This window comes from Macaca mulatta, chromosome 15 (genome assembly GCF_049350105.2).
Source record: "Macaca mulatta isolate MMU2019108-1 chromosome 15, T2T-MMU8v2.0, whole genome shotgun sequence".
NCBI lineage: Eukaryota > Metazoa > Chordata > Mammalia > Primates > Cercopithecidae > Macaca > Macaca mulatta.
Genome location: NC_133420.1, coordinates 331,605 through 350,444, shown reverse-complemented (window position 1 = coordinate 350,444; position 18,840 = coordinate 331,605). Strand labels below are relative to the sequence as shown.

The 18,840-nt window shown below is 42.0% G+C and overlaps 1 protein-coding gene across 4 annotated transcripts; it reads right to left on the bottom strand.

The window, feature by feature from the left end:
- Positions 1 to 78: 78 nt before the first annotated feature.
- LOC144334889 (uncharacterized) lies at positions 79 to 18,620 on the bottom strand. Of its 4 annotated transcripts, none has more exons than XM_077966735.1 (2): positions 18,491 to 18,618; positions 79 to 2,843 (listed from the first exon to the last, which is right to left on the bottom strand). In XM_077966735.1, exon 2 carries the CDS (start codon positions 2,585 to 2,587, stop codon positions 1,586 to 1,588), a length of 1,002 nt encoding a protein of 333 aa, XP_077822861.1. In that variant the 5' UTR covers positions 2,588 to 2,843; positions 18,491 to 18,618; the 3' UTR covers positions 79 to 1,585. The 4 variants fall into 4 exon arrangements, 1 of the variants encoding a protein (XP_077822861.1); XR_013405136.1 differs by lacking the exon at positions 79 to 2,843 and adding an exon at positions 11,637 to 13,491 and having other exon boundaries at positions 18,491 to 18,620; XR_013405135.1 differs by lacking the exon at positions 79 to 2,843 and adding an exon at positions 11,964 to 13,662 and having other exon boundaries at positions 18,491 to 18,610.
- Positions 18,621 to 18,840: the final 220 nt, after the last annotated feature.

Sequence of the window (18,840 nt, the reverse complement as noted above, 5' to 3'; positions counted from 1 at the left end):
CGATGAGCATAAACTGCTCTTTAAGGGAGACTAATTGGTAAACCCGGCTGCTGTGGGTAGAAAGACAGAGGTGGGTGCGGAAGCAGGGCTCTGCCTCTTGGAAGCCTGCACAACCTTCCTGCTTTCTTTCTTCAATATCCGCGGGGGTGGGGGTGGTTAATTTTAATAAGCCCTGGAAACCAACAAAGCAGGAAAGTGCTAAGACATTGAGGTGTGAGATTTAAAATGACAACCAGCAGCCTCTCATTCTTCCTTCACTGAGGAAGGAAGGAACCAGTTGCCTCTTCGTTTTGGGGCTGCAGGGTATGTTTGGCAGCGACACTGGCCCTTTGTGCTGTGTGACTCATGAATTGAGATAGTTCTTTACTAAGTGTTTTGTGCAGTAGGTATGAAAATGGGGAAAGAGGGAGCACTGTCCGGGGTGGAGAGGCGTGGAGAGACGCTGTGATACATAGCGAGTCCTTTTTTTCTGGGCTCCTGGTTTTCAATCTTTTTCTTCTTTTTTTCCTAACAGCTTGAAAGATGATTTTTGTGTCTTAATTAAAAGATTGAAGACTGTGGGTCAGACCCAAACTAATTCCATTGGCATCAAAGAAAAGGATTCTTTACATATTTATCTATAGGCATAATTAATTTTTTAATTTTTTACTGAATTATCTGGTTAGTCAAATCATACATTAGAGAAGTAATATTAAAAAATAAAAAATGTATCTGTAAACATATCCCCCTTCCATTCCAGTCTTTGTCTCTGTGTAATTTTAGAACCTTGGGCCATGATGTACATAGAGTTTATATTCTTTTAATATCTTGCTACTTCATTGTTTTCATGTTTAATCTTTGGGTTGATGTATCACAGGTTACTTGACCGTTTCTTACAGGTGTTTGGTTTAGTTTTTTTTTTCCCTTAACGCTAATGTAAATTTGAGTGTTTGGATGGTAGTTTTAGCAGAATTTAAGGCAGAGTCTCAGTTAGGGTGATGGATCGATTTATAGTCCCTAGTTTGAGGAGGGAGGTGGCAATATGCCCTTTCTTCTAAAATTGATATGTTAAATCACAATGGACATTTACATGATTTTGAGCACTTGGGACTCCCCTGGGGTTCACTGTTATTGCACGGTCAGGGCTGGGGATCTTCTGCTGGAGAGGCCCCCAGCGTGCCCAGCGCAGGGTCCTGAGTGTGTTGCTGCAGGACAAGCTCTGGGCTTTGCCCTGCAGTGGCCGTCGCTCTGGGAAGAGCTGGCTGCTCCAGGAATGAGGCCTATGCTCTGAAGCTCACAGTCAGCAGACCAGCAAAGGTCAGCACAGATGACCTTATATGAATCATTCATTTAACAAGCATTCATGGAATACACATTCCATGCAGTTGGAACTTAGAGTGGAAGGCCATCAGTTCACTGTTGTCTCAGCAGAACTTTGTCCCTGGGTCCCTGTTGAACTTAGAGTGGAAGGCCATCTGCTCACTATTGTCTGAGCAGAGCTTGGTCCCTGGGTCCCTGTTGAACTTAGAGTGGAAGGCCATCAACTCACTGTTGTCTGAGCAGAGCTTGGTCCCTGGGTCCCTGTTGAACTTAGAGTGGAAGGCCATCAGCTCACTGTTGTCTGAGCAGAGCTTGGTCTCTGGCTCCCTGTTGTAGCCTCCGCTCCTAGGAGGTGCACGGTGAGTGTTGGGGGACCCTCTCCAGGCACAATTGCTGAACAAGGACCCCTCCCAAGGGTGTCAGCCCTAGGCCCTGAGCTCTGAAGAGGAGGAAGGCATTCCTGGAGCCATCTCCCCTTCTGGATACTGAGCTCTGCACAGAGAGAAACTCTTCCACATTCACTGCAGTGAAGTTCATACTTTAGAGACTGGGGCCTGCATTCCCCAGAATTTCCATGGCCACAGGTGGTGGCTGCACCATGCGACTGGTGTCTATGTTCCCTGGAATTTCCATGGCCATAGATGGTGGCTGTACCATGTGACTGGGGTCTGCATTCCCTGGAATTTCCGTGACTGCAGGTGGTGGCTGCACCATGCGACTGGAGTCTGTGTTCCCCAGGATTTCTGTGACCATAGGTGGTAGCTGCACCATGCGACTGGAGTCTGTGTTCCCCAGGATTTCTGTGACCACAGGTGGTAGCTGTACCATGTGACTGAGGGTCTGCGTTCCCCTGAATTTCCGTGGCCATAGGTGGTGGCTGTACCATGGGAATGAGGGTCTCTGTTCTCTGGAATTTCCATGGCCATAGGTAGTGGCTGTACCATGCGACTGGGGTCTGCGTTCTCCAGAATTTCTGTGGCTGCAGGCTGTGGCTGCACCATGCGACTGGGGTATGCATTCCTCGGAATTTCCGTGGCCATATATGGTGGCTGTACCATGTGACTGAGGGTCTGCATTCCTTGGAATTTCCATGGCCATAGATAGTGGCTGTACCATGTGTCTGAGGGTCTGCGTTCTCTGGAATTTCTGTGGCTGCAGATAGTGGCTGTACCATGTGACTGAGGGTCTGCATTCCTGGAATTTCTGTGGTCGCACATGGTGGCTGTACCATACAACTGGGGTCTACATTCCCTGGAATTTCCTTGGCCACAGGCGGTGGCTGCACCATGCATCAGGTCCTCTGTCTCAGGAGTTGGTGCCATTGTCTCTGTTACTCCCTCGCCTGACACACAGAGGCAGTTCCTGACTTTATCACTCCCAGGAAACACACAGGCATCTGTTTTGGATCCTTGTTTTATTTCCCCATCACCTTTCTCATCAAAGGGAAATTCACATCCCTCTAAAGCTGAAAATGGTGTGGGGCCCCCTGGTGGTCTTTCCAAGGCATTATCAGCAGGTAAATTAGATCATGTGGGCCAGTGTACCTGAAATGAAAACAGAAAGGTAAGTCGTGTCACTAAGCTTTGGTGGGAGATTCAGGGTCTTTGTTAGTGGCAGAATCATCCAAAGTAAGTTGTTTGTTCACTGCAGATCTAGATGGTTGGCTGTGTCAGGATTAAACTTAGCCAGTGTCGACAGAGTGTCGCTTAATCCCTCACGGAAGCGTGTCAAGTACATTGAAGAATAGCTGCCAAGTCTGCTATTGTCGGGAGAGAGGCAGGTACGTCTCTCGCTTAGCCCAGTGCTGCAGGAGGCCAGGCTCACGTCAGGCTGTGCGTGTGAGTGGGTTGGATTTTTAGCACTCTGGGACGGTAAAGCACAAACATCTATTTTTAACTTGTGGGTGACCTTCTTCTGTGCTGCTTGAGTCTCTGTGGGCCTTTCTGTTTCCTTCCTGAGGAGTCTGTGCCAGGGTCCCAAGCGTTCTCTGGGCTGCACCTCCGCGCCTGCCCAGTGAGGAGCCTCCTCCTGGTGGCTGTGGGACTGGGCTGGGCCCACACTGTCAGCATCGTCTGGGGTAAGCAAGCCCGTCCTTCCACACCTCAGTGTCCCCAGCTGTTGAACAGGGCTAATCAACTGACCGTCAGGATTAATGGGGATCAGATGCGCTCATCTCATAGCCCTGCTTGGTAAATAGCCACTTCCACTCTGTCCTCCAATGTGCTACTCTAGACTTTTGCTTTACCTCCATTTAGCCAGGTGATTCGAGGTGACAGTGACTATCAAGAGGGATGTACAGAGGAAACCAGTGGAAGAGAGCTCGAGGAGCAGACATGGGCGCAGGGAGCACAGTGCGGGGAGCACGGCTGCAGGGAGCATAGGCATGGGGAGCACAGATAGGTGTAGGGAGCATGGGCGTGGAGAGGACGGGTGCGGGGAGAACGGGTGTGGGGAGCACGGGCGTGTGAAGCATGGGTGCGGGGAGCACGGGTGCTGGGAGCACAGGGCATGGAGAGCATGTGTGTACTTGCTCTGCTCTGACAGAGGCTGCCGAGCATGTACTCTGTGCTCAGATGGGTCAGAGCCTCAGTGCCTCTTTTTAAAAAAAAAAAAAAAAAATCTTTTTTTAAAGATAGGACTTCTGTCTTCCTGGTGGCCCCTTTTAGTCGATACTCTTTTAAGCCTGCTTTTCCAGAGAAAAGCTAGGAAGGATGGCCTATATAGGTTCCAGTCTGGGCATATCTGGAAGAATGGGTCTTTTTTAGGTTTGAGTCTGGCGTACCTGGGGACATCTTTGAACCTCCACTCAGAGTCCCAGAACCACGTGTAGAGGCTCCCCAAATGTCTGCTGGGACTTTCCCCTCTGCTCGCGGATGATGAAGAGCAGAACCTCACCCTGCCACGACCTCTGGGGTCCTCCTTCCTGGAGGGCAGTGCCTTGGTGACCAGCGTGTGTAGGAGTCTGAGCTGGCACCTTCGGGCTATGCTGTGCAGCGGGGGCTCATGCCATGGGGCATTCTTGTGTTCTGCACCGGGACTGGTGACGTTGGGCATCCTCGTGCAGTGTGGACCACATGAGGTGCACATGAGCCAGACAGCTCCCGGAATTCGGAGCCTGGCTCTGTCTCAGGCCACCCACCTGTCTGTGGCATTTCTGAGGGATTGTGGGGACCGTATGAGTCTGTGTCCCCACCCTCACTGGCTGGACACCTGTGCCAGGCTGGAGCTTTATGTTTCACCATCCCCTGTTCCGAGTTGTGTGAATATTTATTTTCATTACCTACTCTCATGAGCTTTCCTTTTTAAAAAAAAAAAAAATCGGAGACAGACTTTGAAGTCCCCTGGCCCCACCGTTCGTGGACCTAATGGTATTGCAGAAATTATGACTTCAATTATGTATAATAACTGGGGCTACTTTAAAAGTCATGTAAAGGAACAAGGTGGAGTAGCCATTTCAAGCTGTACATCATGCTGGATTCTTAAGTGAACATTATCAGGCTTTCAACACGTTTTCTCTTTTTATTTACTTTGGAGAATATAATGGATGCTCAGAAGCTGTTGGGATTTAGTAAGAGGAAGTTATCCTTAAGAAGCTATTTAAGCAAGGGGACAGTTGGAGTAAACGTAAATTATGAACACACACCTATTCCAAACCAGAGAAATAAAAGCATCAACTTTACTGGGGTTGAAACTTGGGTGCTAGTGTGTCTTTCCTGCCCACAGTGACTGTGGCAGTGCTGTGGGCAGGAAATTCTGGAAAGAAGACTCGGTGCCAGTGGTAATTTTTGTGACGATTCATTTGCTTTCAGCTCAAGTGACTATAGTCTTACTTGCAAATGGCTAGGTCTCCACCAATGGACCACAACACTGACAAAGGACACATGAGAAATGACCCTTGGGTTTTTAACAATTATTATTTTTAATGGACACATTATAGTACATATCCATGGGATACAGTATGATATTTCAATACATGTTTTTCGTGTGTAATTAGCAACTCAGGGTAATTAGCATGTCCATCATCTCAAACATTTGTCATTTCTTAATGCTGGGAATATTTAAAATCCTCTCTTCTAGCTGCTTGAAAATATACAATAAATTGTAAACTATAGTCACCCTACAAGGCTATAGCACACTAACCCTTATTTTTACTATCTAGATGTAATTTTGTATCCATTAGACAACCTCTCCCTTTCTGCCTTCCCGCCGCCCTTTCCTGTCTCTAGAAGCCACTGTTCTACCTTCCGAGGGTAGAATATCGTTTTCCTCATAGAGATCTTTAACCTTCTGGGTTAGATTTCTTCTGAGGTATTTTTATTTTTATTTTATATTTTTGTAGTTAAATGGGATTGCTTTCTTGATTTCTTTTTTCACTGGCTCATTGTTGGTCTATAGAAATGCTACTGATATTTATATGTTGATTTTGTATTCTGTAACTTTACTGAATTTGTTTATCAGTTCAAAGAGATTTTTGCTGGAGTCTTTTTTTTTTTTTTTAATATATAAGAGCACATTGTCTGAAAACAGATAATTAGAGTGCCTCCTTTCCACTTTGGGTGCCCTTGATTTCTTTCTCTTGCCTGACTGCTCTTGACTAGGACGTTCAGTGCTGTGTTGAATAGGAGTGGCACAAGTGGGCGTCCTTGTCTTTTACAGATCTCAGAGAAAAAGCTCTTAGTGTTTCCCCATTCCCCATTATGTTAGCTGTGGGTTTGTCACATATGGCCTTTATTGTGTTGAGGTATGTTTCCTTCAGTGCCTCGTTTGTTGAGACTTTCTATCATGAAGCAGCGTTGAATTTTATCAAATGCTTTTTCTGTATCTATCGAAATGATATTATGGTTTTTGTCCTTAATTCTGTTGATGTGATGTAGCATGATTATTGATTTGTGTTTGATGAGCAATCCTTGCATCGTGGGATAAATCCCACTTGATCATGGTGTATAATCTTTTTGATTTGCTGTTGGATTCAGTTTGTTAGTATTTTGTTGAGGATTTTTGCATCTGTGTTCATCAGGAATATTGACCTATAGTTTTCTCTTTTTATTGTGTCCTTGCCTTATTTTGGTATCAGGGTAATGCTGGTCTTGAAGAATGAACTTGGCAGAATTCCCTCCTCTTCAATACTTTTGGGATAGTTTGAGAAGAATTGAAATAAAAATGTGTAGAGTTCAGCTGCGAAGTCACCTAGTTCTGGGGTTTTCTTTGTTGGGAGACTTTTTATTATTACTTAGTCATACGTGTTACTCATTATTGGTCTCTTCAGGATTTCCGTTTCTTCTTGGTTCCATCTTGGTAGGTTGTACGTGTCCGGGAATTTATCCATTTCTTCTAGATTTTCCAATCTGTTGACATACAATTGTTCAAAATAGTCTGTAATGATCCCTTGTATTTCTGTAGTATCAACTATCATTCTCCTTTTCTGTTTCTAATTTTATTTCTTTGGGATTTCTTTTTGTTTGCTTAGTGTAGCTAATGGTTTGTCTATTTTATTTATCTTTTCAAAAAACCAATATTTTTTTCTTCATTTTTATATTTGTTAGTTTCAAGTTTATTTAGTTCCTCTTTGATCTTTGTTATTTCTTTTCTTCTACCACTTTTGGATTTGATTTGTTCTTGCTCTTCTAGCTCATTGCAGTTCGTTGTTAGGTTGTTTATTTTAAATCTGTTTTTTAAATGTAGGAGTTCATTGTTATAAACTTTCCTCTTAATACTGCTTTTGCTGTATACCATAAACTTTGATATGTTGTGTTTCTGTTTTCATTTATTTCAAGAAATTTTTAAATTTCCTTCTTCATTTCTTCATTGACCCATTGGCTATTCAAGGGCATATTGTGTAATTTCTATGTATTTATACAGTTTTGAAAGTTCTCCTTGTTGTTGATTTTTTTTTTAATTAAACTTTTTGTTCTAGAGTACATGTGCACAATGTGCAGGTTTATTACATGTGTATTCACGTGCCAAGTTGGTATGCTGCACCCATTAACTCATCATTTACATTAGGTATATCTCCTAATGCTATCCCTCCCTCCTCCCGCCTCCCCCCTCCCCACAACAGGCTCCAGTGTGTGATGTTTCCTTTCCTGTGTCCAAGTGATCTCACTGTTCATTTCCCACCTATGAGTGAGAACTTGCGGTGTTTAGTTTTCTGTCCTTGCGATAGTTTGCTGAGAATGATGGTTTCCAGCTCCATCCATGTCCCTACAAAGGACATGAACTCATCCTTTTTTATGGCTGCATAGTATACCATGGTGTATATGTGCCACATTTTCTTAATCCAGTCTGTCATTGATGGACATTTGGATTAGTTCCAAGTCTTTGCTGTTGTGAATAGTGCCGCAATAAACATACGTGTACATGTGTCTTTATAGCAGCATGATTTATAATCCTTTGGGTATGTACCCAGTATTGGGATGGCTGAGTCAAATGGTATTTCTAGTACTAGATCCTTGAGGAATGACCACACTGTTTTCCACGATGGTTGAACTAGTGTACAGTCCCACCAACAGTGTAAAAGTGTTCCTATTTCTCCACATCCTCTCCAGCACCTGTTGTTTCCTGACTTTTTAATGATCGCCATTCTAACTGGTGTGAGATGGTATCTCATTGTGGTTTTGATTTGCATTTCTCTGATGGCGAGTGATTATTGTAGCAGGACTAGCCGCAGACAAAACATGATGGGAGGCTACATGCATCAGCTAACAGAACAAAACGTTTTACAGTGCTTTCTCAGACAATGTCTGGAATTTACAGATAACACTAGTAGTTTGGGTCAGGGGTTAATATTATTATTATTATTTTAACCACCAGGGCCAGGTGGTGGTGCCAAGGTCGTCTAGCTATTTATCTTACTTCTGTTTCCTTCCAACTTTTTGTTTTCTCCCCCTTCTCCTGTCTTATAAACTAGGGAAAAGGGGAGACGGGGAAAAGTTGGGAAAGACAACAGGAGAAGTGGTGGTCTCATTCTATATTATGAGCATTTTTTCATGTCTCTATTGGCTGCATAAATGTCTTCTTTTGAGAAGTGTCTGTTCCTTGTTGTTGATTTATAGCTTTATTCTGTTAGAGTCTGAGAATATCCTAGATGTTATTTCAATTTTAGAAAAAATGTATTGAGAATTCTTTTGTAGCCTAACATGTGGTGGATTCTAGAGAATGTTCCATGTGCTGAGGAGAAGAATGTGCATTATGTATCTGTTGGATGAAATGTTCTGTAAATGTCTGATAGGTCCATTTGGTCTACACTGGACTTTAAATTTGATGTTTTGTTGTTATTTTTTGTCTAGATGACCTCCAGTGCTGACAGTGGGATTTTGAAGCTCCTACTATTGTTGTGTTGGTGTCTCCCTGTCTCTCTCTGTCTCTCTCTCTCTCCATATATATATATATATATATATATATATATATATATATATATATATATATATACACACGCACACATATATATATGTGTGTGTGTGTGTGTATTTATGTATATATAAATTTATTTGAGACAGAGTTTTGCTGTTGTTGCCTAGGCTGGAGTGCAGAGGTGCAATCTCAACTCATTGCAACCTCCACCTCCTGAGTTCAAGTGATTCTCCTGGCTCAGCCTCCCAAGTAGCTGGGATTACAGGCATGTGCCACCATGCTGGGCTAATTTTTTGTATTAGTAGAGAGAAGGTTTCACCATGTTGGCCAGACTGGTATTAAACTCCTGACCTCAGGTGATCCACCTGCCTCCACATCCCTCCCAAAATGCTGGGATTATAGGCATGAGGCACTGCGCCAGACCTCTCTTTCTATTTAGATCTACTAATATTTGCTTTACATATCTGAGTGCTTTGTTGTTGGGTGCACATATACTCGTAATTGTTATATCCTTTTGCTATTTTGATCTCTTTATTATATAATTACCTTTTCTTCTCCTTTTTACAGTTTTTGACTTAAATTGTGATTGATCTGAAATAAATATGGCTACTCTTGCTCACTTTTGATTTCCATTAATGTGGAATGTGTTTTTCCATCCCTTCACATTTAGTCTATGTGTGTCTTTGCGGCTGAACTGAGTTTTTTGTAGGCAGCATATAGTCAGTTTTTCTTGTTTTAAAGTCATTCAGGCCGTCTGTATCTTTTAATTGGGAATCTTGGGATTATTTTGCTATTGATATCACAGTCCAGACATTAAGATTTTCTCACTTAAGTTGCTTTACACAAATTAATATGAAGAGGAAGTAGAGTTTTTCTTTTATCCTTTTGAAGAGAGTGATGGATTATTATTTTCACTTCATGCAAGTGAGGGACTCACCATGCCTGTTGGGATTTTAGAATTTCTTTCCTGTTATTAGGAACAGCAATGATCTGTAATGGGTTCCTGGAATCATCCAGTGATGGTCTGAATATCTTAAAAGTTTCCTTTCATGTCTCATTTTCTATTTCTCCCCTAGTAGCCATGCACCTGGGGCAGGACCTGGCCTTACATTTCTTTGGTTTCTTGATGATTTTTTAGGTTTAGTGTTTGACACAGTTAGGAGTCTGGATAAAATCAGCCCTTCTGGGAAGTGTGTAAGTCAAACAAGGACTTTCTGGTGACGTTATACAGGTTTCCCATGCCCCATGAGTACAGGAATAGCTCCCTGGGGAAGGAGAATGGGCACATGATGGCAGGGAGCCATTCTGGGATGGTCCCATCGTTCTGCAGGAATTGTCATGCAGGAAGAAGAAGCACGTGGTGACTGAGCTGGTAGTGATTCTGCTGATAGTTTTGATCGTTATGATTTGCTCCTGAAAGGTGATGTGGGATGAACTGCAATATTTAGAATGCTGACATTCCTTGAAACAAAGATATAGAAAAAGGTTTATAATTGCATGATGCCTTGTAGTTTTCAGCTGCTCTCATGTGGATCCTTTTTCGTGCTTCTGAAATGCTTTCCCAGGAGAGAGCGTTGTTCTTTGTATATAGATGAGGAGCCTGGGTTTCAAATGGTTAGGAATTCAGCACACGCATTGGAATCTTTAGTTTCCTGGAACATTTTCTATTCAAGTATAGACCACATGGCCTCTAAAGGCTGGCTCATTCTTAACACCGCGATTGGTTATCCAGCCTCACGTCTGGGGTGGGTGGCAGGAACTCCACAGCCATCCTGGGTGCTCTGGGGTGGGGTGGCTGAGCTGTGGCAGCTCCTCCCAGCTGAGCAGCAAGGCTGGGGAAAGCTCATTCCATTCCCCTTGGTTCTAACCAGGTAGAGGCTTACACTGCACGTTTCCTTAGCTGGGAACCTTTAGAACTTTACATTTAAATCTAATCTGTGATCCAGGGGGTAGACACATGGGTATTCACTGTACAATTCCTACATTTTTTGAATATTTAAAATTTTTTTTTATATGTGTCATGGACGACAAAAGAAATGAGACCCCTTTGAGTTAGCTTTTCTGTATAGCATCTTCTAGAATCAGGAGGCTGGACAGGGTTTAGTTTCATCAGAAATCTGAATCTTTCTGGTCAAGAGACGGCACTATTAAGTTCTTGGTTGTGTGGTTTCTGGGAAAGAAATATTCTAAATGAGTTCCAGGAATCACCTCTGTGGGATTTCTACAGGAAAAATGACCACTCTTGAAGCTTCGCTGTCACTAACAAGAATAATGGTGACGGTTTCTAAGCTGTCTCCAGCCAATCTTTAGTTCTTTTATGCAGAGTGCTTTTATTCCAAGTGAGGTGCCCTTCTGTTTAATAGTGACCTGCAGTTATTACAGGGATTGCAGCTGCATTTGATGGACGTGAACCTGTTCATCTCTGGCTCCCCAGCTTCGCCTCTGGGGTGCGTGGCAGGCGCTCCACAGCCATCCTGAGTGCTCTGGGGTGGGAAGTCTCTAGGGGGAGTGGACAGTGCATGGCCAGGACGTTCCTGTCCGACGTTCCACACTGGTGTGTGGGCGTCTCTGCCCTGTTTCCTCCGTCCGTGCATGTGTGGCGTTTCCTCCGTTCGTGCATCTGTGGCCTGTTTTCTCCGTGTGTGCCTCTGTGGCACGTTTCCTCCATCCATGCGTCTGTGGTGTTTCTTCCATCCGTGTGTCAGTGGCATTTCTTTCGTCCCTGCGTCTGTGGCACTTTTCCTCCCTCCATGCGTCTGTGGCGCTTTTCTTCCCTCCGTGCGTCTGTGGTGTTTCCTCCGTCCGTGCGTCTGTGGTGTTTTCTCCGTCTGTGGATCTGTGGCGTTTCCTCTGTGAGTCTGTGGCCTGTTTTCTCCGTCCACGCTGAAGGCCGTCACTTCTCTCTAGTCACCACTTACTGATCGCTCCCTGTTGGGGTCCGTGCCGGGGGTGGTGGAGAATGAAAGAACACACAAAAGACAAAGACACACAGAGAACATGGCGGCCGCGCTCAGAGCCTCCACCTCACTTTATTTATACTCCATAAACCCCACGTCAGCAGAAAGAATGCAATGCAAAACAAACTTTCTTTTCCCAGATGTAACCTTCTACTCAGTTCTTTGTTTCTATGCTCTTCCTTATCTGCCCGCCTTCTTGGCGCCTACGGGAGTTCATTAAAAGTTCAATTGGAGATACTGTCCTTGAGCCCTATCTATTCTCAGCATACTGCTTTCAAAGGCCCCTGCATTTCCCCCCCCCCCCTTTTTTTTTGTTTTGCCTCAATCCTAAAAAGGTAGCCCATATTTGTTCTTGTGTTTTCTTTTGTTTTTGGAGGCGACGGAGGGAGCATCGAATCACCAAAAGAAGTAGACCCAATCCAAGTGCCCAAAGCAATATACTTCCAGAGATTGTAGAAATCCATATCTTCATCTGGGTCCATGGGTTAAAGCAAGGCGCTGACCCAGCTCCTGAAGGGTTACAGTTCCGGACAACACATGTAATTGTTGTTGAAATGCTTCGGAAATGTTCTGAGTGAGCTCTTGGATGTCCAAACTAATATTTTTATGGCCTACTAATAATTTTCGGATTACAGTCCAATTTTGAGAGATGTTAAAAGGCACAGGCGTTACACAAAATTGAGTGGAGTTCCAATCACATTGTAATGTCATCCGAGTACTGAGTACAGTGAGCTGATCTCCAAGCCATGTCAATGCTTGCTCCATGTTGTCCAATCTTTCAGCAAGTTGAGAATCAATGTTTCGTTGTTGAAGCCATAACCGGTGAGATTGTTCGTGCCATTGCTGCATAAATTCAGCATTTTGTATGCTTTGACGAAGAGCGAGTCCTGCTATGGCTGCAGTGGAGACCATGGCGACAAGGCTCATCACCGAGGCAATTATAAGTCCAAGGGCACGGAGGGTTCACTGGAGAGAAGTCCAAATATAAGTCTCAGGAGGTGATGCCCCCCATGGTCACGTAAGGTTAACAGGTAGCCAAATTTCCTTACGAGCCCTGAGGATATAAATATCCTCAGTAAAATTGTGCCACCAGGAATGATTGAGGCAAGACAAAAATGTACACGTATCTGTACTATTAACAATCCCCGTAAGATTATCCCATGTCAAATTTCCTGCTAATAATAGGTGGGGCTTACGGACACAAGAAATAATATATCAGGAGGTATTCCGATATAACTGAATATGAAAGGAGTTATTTGGGTTAGAAAGATTAAGGGGCATATTCCCCACAAAAGTGCTAATGGCATCGCCTGCAACTAACAACTTCCAAAAATAACTCTGTACTTCAGGCCTCCTTCACGCCATACCAAGGTTTCATTACTGTTAGCAGCAATACTTTTATTTACCCAGTGTCATTTCAAAGGTATGTGACTAAATTTTGTTTGAAAATCACCGTGCACACTTCAATCAGTTATTTGCATCCCGTTGTATTCTAATAAAATCCGGGGTTTAGTTCCCCGACATTATTGTCACTCCAGCACCTCAATATTAGGAGAAACGTCTAGAATAGGACAAAAAAGTAAAGAACTAGGAATAGTTTCATTACTATATACAGTATGATTATATTAAAAACTTCTAGTTACAATAATAACAGTATTAGCAGCCACATGACTATGATTATAACGAACAGCCCAAGCTTCATGTGATTTTCGGAGACAATGAGGACTATTTCCCATACATATTGGAAGTCCTTCCACTCCAAATTGGTATGTGCTGATTATAATTGCTGTTTCCCGTTCTATGTTGTCCTTGTCCATATGGGGGATGGCATCCAAGTAATGTTATTGGTGAAAACCTTAATTTCCGCCTCCTCTCAGGCGACTCCCTGATACAAGGGTGGAAAGGGAATATAAGTCCAATATTCATACAAAGCCTCACTAAGAGAAATAAGTCTCCCGCCGAGGCACATCTAACAAAGGAAGAAATGCATGCTGAATCCAGTTTTCTTTTCAACAGGGTTTCAATCATCTTGTAGGAAACAACTCAGGTCCACTCCCTGTAAGGACAAGAGCATAGCCCCGTCCCTGTTTTAGAACTTGCCCTTGAACATGCTTACCTTCTTCATTAGGATACCAAACCTTTAAACTGTCAGCAGGGACTATCACCGAGGGAGTTGAGGAAAGATGGGTTACGACAGCAGAGTCTTGCAATTGTCTCCATTGATTCAAAAAAATTAAGGTAAAAAGAACCTTCAAAATCTGGTTTCAAAATCTGGTTTCTGGGGGGCTCATTTCCCCCTTTTTGTTTTGTTTTAATAGTTAAGTTTTTAAAGTTAAATTTGTGCGCTCAATGATGGCTTGACCTTGACTGTTGCCCGGGATACCGGTGATATGTTGAATATTGTATTGCTGTAAGAAAACTTGTAATTTACGAGAGACATAGGCAGGGGCATTATTAGTTTTAAGTATGAGGAATGCCCATGATGGCGAAATAAGCTAAGAGATGAGTAATAACAGAAATGAGAAAAGGTATCAATGGTATGATGAACATACTTTAATCGTCTAAAAGAAGGGACACCTCGTGGATTAACCCCAGGTTGGAAGGATGGAATGCTCAAAGGAGCACAGGAAGGACAAGCTCGAATAAGAGAACGAGCTTGTTTATGAGTTAAATGAAACCATCGTTGAAGGCCAGAACTATTAGTGTGATGTAGAGTATATTTTTGTTCTGCAGCATGTAGGTGGCCGATTAAAAGCAAATCAATCTGAGTATTACCATGAACTAATGGCCCAGAAAGTTGAGAATGAGAACGAAGATGAGTGATGAATAAAGGAGCTCGACGTTGGCTCAAAGTAAAGGACAACAAAGAAAATAATTTCTGAAGAGAAGAAGTAGTACAAAGAGGTAAAGTGGCCTGAGAAATATAAGAAGTAACATAAACGGCGTATTGAGAATCACTAACAATGTTACAACCAGTAGTAGGGAAATCAAGTAAGACCATGAGAATAGCAAACAATTCTCCCTATTGCACCGAGGGATAAGGATAAACTGTAACTCAAGATTGATGAAGCTTCTTGCCAAGAATCAGAAGTTGCAAGAAGATAAGTGATCTGACTATGAGTGAATTGAGAGATAATTAAGGAAGGATCTCCTCCCCAAAGTTGTCGACAGTGATGCCGTCCTTTGATGATCAGTTCAGCTAAACGATCGATATAAGTAGCCAAGCGTTTAGATATTTTATTGGACAAAAAGATCCATTTTAGTGGTCGACTAGTTTGATGAATCATTCCTGTGGGAGAAGGTAAAGTATGAAATAAACAAAAGGAAGGGCCTTTTGAAGTTGCTCTTCAACAGGCTGGAGTTCCTGTAAAGCCAAAGGAGTTAAATGCCGTGAGTTGTCCAAGTGACTGTCTCCTTCTAGAATAGAAAAAAGATGTTATAACTGATATGTTGGTATTCCTAAAACAGGACGCATCCAATTAATGTCTCCTAGAAGCTTTTGAAAATCATTTAATGTTTTTAAATGATCACGTCGAATTTGAATTTTTTGGGGTCGAATATTTTGTGCCCCCAAGGTATAACCTAAATATTGATAAGAAAATCCAGTTAAATTTTTTCTGTGGCAATATTAAGTGAGTAGAAAGAAAGCTGAGTTTGTAATGATACAAAAGCATCTTGCTGCTTTTCTCTGGTTTTAACTTTGTGGGATAAGGGCAGGATTAGGAAGACCAGGCTGTAAACTTTCCCTAGGTTTAATGTAAACATTTATAATTTTAAGACAAGACAAAGACAGGAATTCCATGCAGAAATACGTGGCTTTATATTCCTCTCGGCCATTTGTTTTTTGACTTACTCTTTTAGAGTCCTAAGTATTTCTTTAAATAATAGTCACTGTTTCACCTAAATAGGAGTGGTGGCTATGAGTTTAAAGGATTGTAGCCCATTTTGAACATCTTATTTTTGGCAGCTGAGGAAATATGAGGAATGTTTAAAAAAGCAGCAAATTGTTGTGAAAGATCTTGTTCCCAAAAATTAATATTGATAGGAACAATATAAAAATTAAAAAAAACACTTGACCTTGTTGACCTTTAGGACCGACACAGGTTAAAGGTTCTACGTCTTGATAAATCACAGAAGCAGCACCCAAGCCAGTGAGTATAATTGAAACTTGTCTTTTTTCCCATTGTATAGGCCACTAATTTAAACAAATAATAGACATATTCACCCCCGTATCAATTAACTCTTTTAAAACTATCCCATTAATGTGCAATGAACATAAGGGCTTTTGATTAGAAACTAAAGTTTCCCAAAAAACAGTTTTTTCTGTGCTACGAAACCCTCTCTATTGAGAATACGTTCCCCTGCCTCTAGGCGTATAAATTGTGAAACTTGTACCAAAATAAACATTTTATTAGTAATATCATGTCCTTTTGGCAAAGGGCCACACACTCTAATAGCTAATTTATATACTCCTCTATTAGGAGACAAAGTATAAGGCTGAGTAATAGCTAAGTCAGCAGCGGCGCTCTGCTTAGTTGCCGCATAAAGCTGAGAAACTGGGGTAAGGTGTGGGATCCTTAAGGAGGACTTGAATTTATTCCTTAATGTTGTAGGCCATTGCTCACTGAATATTGTAGTAGACTTCTATTGTAATTGTTGGGGCCCCAAGCCTGTGGGCCCCGGCTCCCGTTTCCCAGGAGAGGAGACAGTAAATTTCCACTTTTATCAGTTTTGGAACGACATTTATTTGTCCAATGTCGACCTTTACCACAATATTTGTACACCTCTGAAGGCAGCTTTCTGCCTTGAGGGATAAAAGTGTTCAATTTTTATGACATTCTTTTTTTTGAAATGTCTAGGTTTACCACACTGCAAACAAACACCTTGTCTGTTATTTCCTTTTAAGGCTTTAGACAAAGCTCCAGCAAATAATTGAGCATCATAAATAGCCCCTCCAACACTAACACAAGTTTTAATATATTTATCTAAATTGGCCCCATTGGCCTTTAACGATTTTAACAATTTTTAACAGTCAGCATAAGCATTTTTAAAAGACAATGTTTATAACACAATTTTTGAAGCAAGGCCAGCACCCACAATTTTGAAGACAGCATCCTGAAGACGGGCTACGAAATCTGAATATAGTTCATTTGTGCCCTGTAAAATCTTCACAGAGGAAAGGGAACATTTTCCTGTTATCTCTACCTTATTTCAGGCCCTTAAAAACAAAGTCTTGATTTGAGTAAAGGCAACATCATCTAAACCAGCCTGAGCATTAAGAGTAGCATATTGGTCCGTGCCTGTGAGTTGTTCCTCAGTGGGTCCAGGGGGATCACACATAACATTTTTTCTAGCCTATACATGTGCCTTGTTCATTTACCAGCTGTGCAATTGTAACCACTGAGAACGATCAAGAAAAGCCTTCCCCAAAGTCTTCCAGTCTATAGGAATTATCAAATTTTCTGATGAAAAATATCAAGAAGACCAAGGATAAAAGGAGATTGAGGTCCATAGTTAGAAATGGCAGCTTTCATTTCTTTTTAAAAATTTAATTTGTAAGGCATTAAATTGGACATTATTGCCACCATTTGAAAACTGAGCATTAGGAGCAAAAGAAGCACAAATAATTGGAAACAGATCCAGCTCCTTAAATTTTTTTTAATTAAAAGTATATATAATATATAATAATACTCATATCCCCAAATATAAAGAATCTCAACATATTAATAAGAAAAGGCAAATAACCCAACCAAAAGTAGCAGAACAAAGAAATGACAATAAACCTATATGTCTAACATCATTACTCACTAGGAAATATGTATATTAATACCAAATTGAGAATCATTACATACACAATACAATGGTTAAAATTTAAAAACACAGAAAATATCAAGAGGTAGTTAATGTATTAAGCAGCTCGAATATTCAACTTCTGTTTGGAGTGTAAATTGGTGGAACCTATGCACCCCTATAACATAACAATTTCCTAGCTGGGGTTATTAATACTATATTAATATTAATAGTTAATATTAATGTGTTTATTTATTGACTATTGAAATACTCATAATATTTTAACAAACAATAAGATATACATATACACTGGTTTTAACATATTAAACAGGTGTTTAGTATAAATTTAAAGTATGTCTGATGTGAACAGGGCTTCAACTTTGCCAAACAAAGGTAAAGATAAGGAAGCCGGGGGGTTGGAGGCACTGGAAAATCCTCTTTTAACAGGGCAGAAGGAAAAGAAACAGGGAAAGCTCGCAAAGGTGAATTAGAAGAATATATCTGTAATATTTGTTGAAGCATTTCCATAATACACTGCATGTCAGAATTTCCCTTAGAAGAAGGAAGAGCTGGCTTTTTCTCTTCTCCCCCTTTTGCTACCCCCCCCCCCATCCTCTGTTATCCTGGCACAAATGGGCTCCATTTCAGATTTATTTTATTTTTATTTTTTCCAAATCCTCAGATATCTTTCCTCCTGTGGCTACATTACCACACTCTGAATCAGTCTCAAGTAACTCTAATGTCTGAGTGATAGAGTCACACAAGGTCCACAATTTTAGAGGCATAATATCCCCTAACTGGAGAGCTCTAAGCAGAGTTTTTACTACCTGTAACCATTCTCTGCGATTCAGCTGCACTTTAGTCTGATACTGAAACCAGTAACAATGTTGTTCAACATGGGCAAACCATCACTTCAAAGTCTTTTTCTTTCACTTTTACTCCTATAGACAGCAACAGTCCTTGAAACAGCCGTAAATATTCTGAGGCCAGAGAGATGGAATTCCCCATAATGAAAGCTTAAGAAGGTTCCCCTTAACAATATCCGGGCCTTACCCGCCCCTAGGGGGTTCCCCTTCTTGTTCTCCCCTACTCACCCGTGCTGACCCTGCTCGCTGCGCCACTTGTTGGGGTCCGTGCCGGGGGTGGTGGAGAATGAAAGAACACACAAAAGACAAAGACACACAGAGAACATGGCGGCCGCGCTCAGAGCCTCCGCCTCACTTTATTTATACTCCATAAACCCCACGTCAGCAGAAAGAATGCAATGCAAAACAAACTTTCTTTTCCCAGATGTAACCTTCTACTCAGTTCTTTGTTTCTATGCTCTTCCTTATCTGCCCGCCTTCTTGGCGCCTACGGGAGTTCATTAAAAGTTCAATTGGAGATACTGTCCTTGAGCCCTATCTATTCTCAGCATACTGCTTTCAAAGGCCCCTGCAGCTCC

Bases quoted from the DNA above. Each gene is read 5' to 3' on its own strand.
- LOC144334889 (XM_077966735.1), bottom strand. From the start codon at position 2,587: ATGGTGCAGCCACCGCCTGTGGCCAAGGAAATTCCAGGGAATGTAGAC.